The sequence below is a fragment of the Chiloscyllium plagiosum genome, chromosome 3 (assembly GCF_004010195.1).
Source record: "Chiloscyllium plagiosum isolate BGI_BamShark_2017 chromosome 3, ASM401019v2, whole genome shotgun sequence".
Taxonomy (NCBI): Eukaryota; Metazoa; Chordata; class Chondrichthyes; order Orectolobiformes; family Hemiscylliidae; genus Chiloscyllium; species Chiloscyllium plagiosum.
This window is the reverse complement of record NC_057712.1, coordinates 107,963,526-107,971,954: the sequence shown is the minus strand read 5'-3', so window position 1 is coordinate 107,971,954 and position 8,429 is coordinate 107,963,526. Positions and strand designations below refer to the sequence as shown.

The window sequence follows — 8,429 nt, the reverse complement described above, 5'->3', positions numbered from 1 at the left end:
GGAAAGGCAAGGACTGATTTGGGATAGTCAACATGGCTTTGTGAGTGGGAAATCATGTCTCACAAACTTGATTGAGTTTTTTGAAGAAGTAACAAAGAAGATTGATGAGGGTAGAGCAGTAGATGTGATCTATATGGACTTCAGTAAGGCGTTTGACAAGGTTCCCCATGGGAGACTGATTAGCAAGGTTAGATCTCATGGAATACAGGGAGAACTAGCCATTTGGATACAGAACTGGCTCAAAGGTAGAAGACAGAGGGTGGTGGTGGAGGGTTGTTTTTCAGACTGGAGGCCTGTGATCAATGGAGTGCCACCAGGACTTGCCTATAGCCTTTTATCCCTTGGCATTGCAAGTATACATTTAAATACTATTAAAATGTTATGAGGGTTTCTGCCTCACCACCCTTCCAGGCATGAATTCCAGATTTTGGTTTTAAAACAAAGTCCTCCTCTCCTCACCTTAAATCTGTGCTTCCTGATCATTGATCCTTCAACCCAGGGGGAAAGTTTCCTGTCCACCCTGTCTTTAACCCTCATTATCTATATATCTCAATCATATCCCTTTTCAATCTCCTCCGTTCCAGTGGAAGCAATCCTAATCTGTCCAATCTCTGTCCAAAACTAAAACTCTCCAGCCCATGCAACATCTTGGTAAATCTCCTCTGCACCCTGTCTAGTGCAATCACATTCCTCCCATAATGTGAATACCAGAACTGGATGCAGTGGTGTAGCTGTTGCCTAACTAATATTTTAGATGGTCCCAGCATTACCTTCCTGTTCTTAAATTCTGTGCCTTGACAAATAAAGGGTAAGTATTCTGTATGCCACCTTAACTACTTTATCCACTTGCCCTAATACCTCGATGGACCGGTGGACATGAGCATCCAGGACCCTCTGACTCTCGGTGCTTCCCAGGATCCTACCCTTCATTGTATTTCCTTGCCCTGTTTGTCCTTCCCAAAATGCATCGCCTCACACTTACCTGAATTGAATTCAATTGAGTATACAAGTACGAACTCTGTACAATTCACAGGCAGCTCTGTGCATCCCTCAGTTGAAATAACTTGCTCAATTAAATAACTCACACATTATCTAAGAAATACAATATCAAGCAGAACACACAAAAAGTTACTTGACTATAGTGCAGAATGTAGAGACTGACCGGGCTGCATTCAGTGGCAGTGTACACATCAGCTGGATAACACTACTGGCACCAAACATGTCTGCCACTAGATGGAGCCCAGGATTCTATTTAAGAGTGTTGACAGGGCCAGGTGAAGGGCAGTTCAAGAACGGATCTGGGTTCTTTGTCTATGGTAAGATTGGCAGGTCAGAGCCAGTGCTAGGGCAGTGCTGAAGGTGCAACTAACAACCCCAATTATTGTAATGGACTCTGGGTGCCTTAGAATCTGAACCGGGGTGATGAGAGACTGGACTAGGGGAGTGGGAATGGGATCACTAAGGAAAAGATAATACGTAATTGCAGGCCACAGAACTGTCTGTGATGTATAATACTAAAGAGAAATTCACTATATTAAATGGATGTAATTGACACTTATTCGCTTCAACATTATTAACAATGTCAGATGAGTTGATGTTAAGCAGGGACTTAGTGAAATAAAACTTTCTTGGGTACTTCACAAATATCTCATGAATAAACTGAGCTACATCAGGAAATAATGGTCAAAAGCTTTGTCAGAGGTTTTTAGGGAACCTATTAAAGGAGGAAAGAGTCAGAGGGATTTGGAATTTGGGCATTGGCAGCTGAAAACTCGATCTCATTGTGGTGGAGTGATTAAGATCGGAGCGGCTTGAGGCTGTAAATTGGTGAGTACAGTACATATATTTTGCAGGATTGTAGTGTTGAAGTAGGTTAGATGTGGGCATGGGTGCAGCCATAGATAAATTTTGAAAACCAGGATAAAAAATTTAAAATTAAAACATTGCTTAATCCAAAGTTGATGTACATTAGCCAAAGCATTTGATTGAGAACAGGCTTGGAGTGAGAAAGGTCAATGACAGCAGAATTTTGGTTGATCTCAAATTTATTGAGGGTAGAATGGGAGATCCACCAGGAGAGTGTTGAAATAGTTGAGTCGAGAGGTGACAAAAGTTTGAATGGAAACATCAGTGGTCAATGAATTGCGGTAGGGCACACTCCACCAATATTATGAAGATGGAAATGGACAGTCTGACTGATCTAAATATGTGTTTAGAAACTCATAACAGCCAAATATGAGACCAGGTTATGAATAGTCTGGTTTCGTCTCAAGTTGCCAAATACATCGTCACCATTTAAATGTAATATTATTCCCTTTGTTTTACTTATCCACACTCGGTGGATTTTGTTTTCTTGAATCCACCATCAATAGGCAGACCATGCCTTCTCTTCTGTACACTTTGAAACTTGCTCCCTAAATCCATCTAAAATTCACAGCACTTTTGTAGAGGGTAGAGACTTGTGTGAATAAGGCAAATAGTTTGATTGAAAATTGCTGCTGAATAGCAGACTTGGAAGTAACAAATGCTAGTTAAAATATTGAATTTGGTGTCCAATCAGATACAGAGAATCAAACTAGCAAAAAAAAAGGCAGATAAACTTTTTTTCTTAAAATTTTCAAGCAAAAATTAAAACCTGAACTGATAGAATACTAGAGTTAAGATGAATTTTCAATACCAGAGGGGTTGTTTGGCAAAAATAAAGACTTAACCATGCTATTAAGAAATATTTGTACTGCTCTGGAGTGGCAGTGTGTCTTCAGAAGCAGCATGACGACAGTTGGCTGGCCTGTGAAGCCTAGAGTCAGCCACTCGTGGCGGCATGGCGTGGGCTAGGAAGCCTGGAGTAAGACTAACAGTAAAGAAGAAAAAGTTGGACTCTCTTCAGGTTATCTTTGTTTTATTCTAAGTTAATGTGAATGGCGCCTATGTAAGGTGACAGTATAAAGTTTTCACTGTATTTTATATTGAATATATGTGATAATAAATGATTCAATTCAATGAACAAGATTTAGTTTTGGTGAGTTTATTCTGAATTAGTTAAGTAAGAGTGCTGCATACATTTCATTGGGTTTGAATGGTGTGTCAGATGGCAAGGAGCGATTGTACAATTTTGAGGAGTAGGGAATTTCTGACATCAGGTGCCTGAATTTCCCTATTTCAGAGCAAAAATGCATTTGCCAGAAGTTCATACATAAATAATGATTAGGCCAGCAGTGGAGAGTTTGCTGCATTGTTATATGCTGACTTTCTTCCTTCAAATTATTTAGTAGAAACTGGAGAACTCTTGCTGCTTGTCTGAATTGACTGAGTGAGAGGGCTAAATGCAATGACATTTTGCATTACTTTTATAAGATCGGGCTTGTACATGAAGAAAAGGGTGAGAAGAGTATGAGAGCAATGAAAACTCACCTTGTAATGCTTTGTGTGAATTATATTTTGTATATTGTGTGTTGAGGAATAACCTTAATAACACACAGACTTTGTGTTTGCAGATTCAATTTTCCAGAGCAGCTGTGAAGTTGTGTCAAAAGCAAGCTATGAAAAATTGAAACAAGGTGTAGCTGTACGTTTTCATGGTGAAGAAGGCATGGTATGTTACTGTACATAATTTTAAATAAACTTGATAAATAATTGTTCTGAAGAGATTAACACATGACTGATTCAAATTATGCCGGTAGCAATATAAAAATATTTAAATCCATACTGCAACTATTTAGGAGTACTGTAAAATTCAAAGGTTTTCTCTGAAGGTATGAAGATCTTTGAGACACCCTTGAATGACAATTTTGTTTAGTAATACCAGACATACCGAATTGTGTTTTTTCCCAGGTCCATTTTGATAACTCTTTTCAACATTATCAGTGAACAAAAACATTTTTGTTGAGCAAATTGTTGTTTTGTGTTGTTATATTGCATTCCACTTGAATCCTTCAAGGAGATTTTCTTAGTCAACCATGTCAAAAAGTCAAATGGAAGTATAAAATGAATGCTCACTATGTGGTGGCCAAGAATGGGAGCTAGACAGTAGTGAAAAGAAATTTGAAATCAGATGAAATTGCTTGAAATGTATCTGCACAATGCTTATTAGTTTCTTCTGACTGCTGTCACTGCAGTCCTATAAAAATATTGTTTTACTTTTGTTCCAATGAATCCACTTAAGATTTTTGTGGTAAAATTTGCTATTCGTGTGGCAGTTTATTTCTAGTTCTCGCAACATGCTATGAAGTAGTGCAATATGGATTCCTGGTGCCTTAGATGTGTAGATGCCCTCATAGTCAGTGAAACGGAGGAGAGAGTACACAAATGAAGATACAAAATAACTGGGAGACTCTTGCAAGTTATTGTCATTCACACCAAGTGACCAGCTCTAAATGATATTGAGAGAGCTTTGCAATAAATTTGGTTGTGAAACACATTTGACACAAAGATGGGAGAGATAGGAGAATGGGCAGCTAAACTTTAGTATCTGTATACTTTTAAATTGATTAGTATTGTAACCTTCAGTCTTGTGTTCCTTTCTCTATATTCAGGGTCAAGGTGTGGTACGTGAATGGTTTGACATCCTTTCCAGTGAGATAATTAATCCAGACTATGCGCTTTTCACTCAGTCAGCTGATGGTAAGTGACTCTGTGGGTTTGCCAGGAAATAGTTTCATGTACAGAGCCAATCTGAAATCTTAAAATCCAAAACTGGAATCTTTTCCATCTTACTTTCAATTAAAGTTGTTGACTTATCTTGCAGTGCAAACTGATTTTTGTCTGTTCTTACAGGAACTACCTTCCAGCCTAACAGTAATTCTTCTGTGAATCCAGACCACCTAAATTATTTTCGGTTTGCAGGGCAGATTCTAGGTTTGGCACTTTATCACCGACAGTTGGTTAACATCTACTTCACACGTTCATTCTACAAACATATCCTTGGTAAGAATTGTTTAAATCACACATTTTTAGATTTTGATTTGTGCAATTTTTCTTTGGTTTCCTATAGTAACATTTGAAGTGGGAGAAAGCTGTACATTAACTGTGCTACAGATGGTTCATTTTTAAGACTTTGGTCTAGAGGGATGCTGGGAGGTGGAAGGAAAATGTGATATAAGGGAATACAGGAAAATTATGTCCTTTTGAAATCAGAATGGAGAAATAAAATGTTTTGACTAAATATAAAATAGGATCAGGAGGTGAATCTATGGCTCTCAGTGCTTACTCCCTAGTCCCAAATCCCTTGATCTACAACCCTTTGGTGGACAAATCCAAAAATTCACAAACCCCTGAATTTAGAACTTAAATGAGGAGAAACTATCAAATTCCTATCCTGCGGCTGTGTCTAATTTAAGATTGTAATCTTTCTTCCTTTGTCCCCTCATTGTCTCCCTACACCTCTCCGTTCCCACCTTGTTTCCTTTTCTTTGCATTTGAAAAGGTAAAAGGATAAAGACTATGGAAATGAAATTAGGCGCGTATACAAGAATAACTAGCAAGGCAAGATGAAAACAAAGAAGCATCTATTTCTCTAAATCTAGTATTATTGGGGGAAAAAACCGAAATCTTCAGTTAACTTAGTCCCAGTAGTGGCTGCAGGTGTGGTATTCTGGCTTGTGTATACACAGTGATTTGGTTTTTGTTATATATTTAATATATTTATTGCTTTTTGTTATATATTTTAATATATTTATTGCTTAGCCTTTAAAATACTTGCATTAAATCCCTGCAGCATCTGTGCTACACGTTTTTCTGATGTCCACATGTTTTTCAGGTATCCCTGTAAACTATCAGGATGTGGCCTCCATTGATCCTGAGTATGCTAAAAATCTTCAGTGGATTCTGGACAATGATATTAGTGATCTTGGCCTAGAACTTACTTTTTCTGTTGAGACTGATGTATTTGGTGCAATGGAAGAGGTGCCTTTGAAACCTGGGGGAATAAGTATACTTGTCACCCAGGAAAATAAGGTAAGTTAATCTTTAATCTTTTCCCTGCTATATTATTTAAACAGCCCCTTTTTCATATGAGAGGTTTGGCACTGAGGTCCAATGACTCTTTTGTTTGAAAGTGGAATTAGAATTCCAGCTGAGCAAGCCTTTCCATTGGGCACTGTGTTTTAGAAATCTGTTGTGCACTGCAGCTGACCTTAGTCAGTGCCTTCATATGTAGTTTCAATTAAAGGTGGTGGTGTTAAAAAGGATGGCAATATTGTCTGCCTGATAGCACATTAACAATTAGGTTTAATGCTATCTGTCATACAGCACCAGAAGCATTGTTTCTATATATCAGTTTCACAGTTACTAGATCTAAAAATGTGTTAAATGCTATGCCATTTTCAATATGATTCTTAATACATCTGGATTTTAGCAAAAGTATGCAATTTAATTAGTTATGATTAACACTACTTGTAGTCAAGCGTATTTTGGTACAGGAATTGAGACAACACCAAAGAATACTGAATGATCTTTTTTAGTCAAATACTTTGTCCTTCTGATACATTGCTCTCCATCTGTGCTTTAGATTGATCTAATTTAGTTAAATATTATTAATATTCAAAAGACAATGTTTTCAAAAAAAGGCACTAATTATTTTGTGATCTTGACTAAATGGCTTGTAATTGGAAAATATAAATGCATCACAATACATTTTCTGTAAAATTCTAAAGACCAGCATGTTTGTTTTAAAATTTATTTTGTGTAATTGACTTTTGTTCTGTTAAAGTAAATCTGGAACTTTGTGTGACGTCTCTAGGCAACTAAATACCATATGAACTAACAAAACAAAAAAAATCAATCAAGCTAAGATTTACTTTGAATTCTGACTTGTTGAGTAGTGCCATTAGTTGGGATCACAAAAGTAAAAACTGAGGAAAGAAGAATTAATTATTGTCTGTACAAAACTGCAATCTCTTTGGCTGATTCCAAACCCAACATGTTGATATTGATATAATGTAGGGTCACTTCTGAAGCATTGATTTCAGAATTAGATATGTGACAACCTTTATGAGGTTTCTTTTGCATATAAATGGAGCTTTAGACTGCCTAAGGAACTAATATTAAATTCAGAAAAGCCATATATTCTACATGCTATATTTTAGGCAACTGATGGGTGCGGAACAGCTAATGAAGTGTCAGGGTTTCTAAAAGTTTTTTTCTCTCCTAACCCCACCACCCTATGGCCATGAGCACAACTAGCCTTCCCTCTGCTTCATCCAAATGAAGAATAAGCTTGTTGAATGGCATGTTGGAGGCATGAAATGCAATGTATCTCTACTCTTCCATATGTTGTACAGATCTGCCATTTATTGGTTTACTTTTACTTGTTTGAAGTCTTCTAACAAAGATTTGGATTGTTATCATAGCATGCTCATTCTATAAGGTACCTTCTGAATAAGGAGAAATGTTTGAGAATCTGCATGTTGTGAGAACTCAGGATATTTGTGGAAAGTTGATCAGACTTGGAAAGGACTTATCAAATTGTTTTCACAGACCACAACTAGGCATTCTGAAATTCAGTGACTTGCCACAAGTTACATATGTGACCTATTAGTTTTATAATTAATCAAATGTTAGCTGTTCTCTAGTTTACCAGCCTCCCCCTTCTTGAGGGACTTGAATGTCCATCACCGAGAATGGCACAGTGGCACCAAAATGATCGAGCAGGCTGAGGCCTAAAGTAGAGTTGCTAAGCTGTGCCTGTGACATGACGCAGTATCTAGTGGGGAAAAGCCTACTTGCCATTGTCCTCACTGCAAATCTATCCAATCGTTCATGATGATATCAATAGCGGTGACCACCAGACAGTCCTTGAGATTAAGTCCCATATTTGCATTGAGAATACCCACCAATATGTTCACAATGACCGGATCCCTGAATTGTTATGGCACAGAAGGACACAGTTTGGCCCATTGCTGCTTTTGCACATCACCTTAACTCTTTTCCCTCTTGTTCATATTCCTTTTGTGAGTGGGAACAGCTTCCCCTATCTACTCTTGCCAAACCTTTCATGATTTTGAAAACCTCTACTAAATCTTGTTTTAAAGTTTGGGTGAAGATTTGTAGCTCGGGTGCTCATTGTTGTGGTTCTGTTCGCTGAGCTGGAAATTTTTGTTGCAAACGTTTCGTCCCCTGTCGATGTGACATCCTCAGTGCTTGGGAACCTCCTGTGAAGCGCTTCTGTGGTGTTTCCACCAGCATTTATAGTGGCCTGTCCCTGCCGCTTCCGGTTGTCAGTTTCAGCTGTCCGCTGTAGTGGCCGGTATATTTGGTCTAGATCGATGTGTTTGTTGATGGAGTTTGTGGGTAAGTGCCATGCTTCTTGGAATTCCCTGGCTGTTCTTTGTTTGGCTTGCCCTATAATGGTAGTGTTGTCCCAGTCGAATTCATGTTGTTTGTCGTCTGCGTGTGTGGCTACTAAGGATAGCTGGTCGTGTCGTTTCGTGGCT

General features: G+C 38.1%; 1 protein-coding gene across 1 annotated transcript in view; it reads left to right on the top strand.

Moving 5' to 3' along the window:
- Window positions 1-8,429, top strand: part of hace1 (HECT domain and ankyrin repeat containing E3 ubiquitin protein ligase 1) — a 68,317-nt gene that overhangs the window by 41,434 nt on the left and 18,454 nt on the right. The window contains exons 10-13 of the mRNA XM_043687021.1: window positions 3,495-3,592; window positions 4,533-4,620; window positions 4,774-4,923; window positions 5,756-5,952. Of these exons, the coding sequence (XP_043542956.1) occupies window positions 3,495-3,592; window positions 4,533-4,620; window positions 4,774-4,923; window positions 5,756-5,952 (533 nt within the window). The remainder of the gene's footprint in view (window positions 1-3,494; window positions 3,593-4,532; window positions 4,621-4,773; window positions 4,924-5,755; window positions 5,953-8,429) is intronic.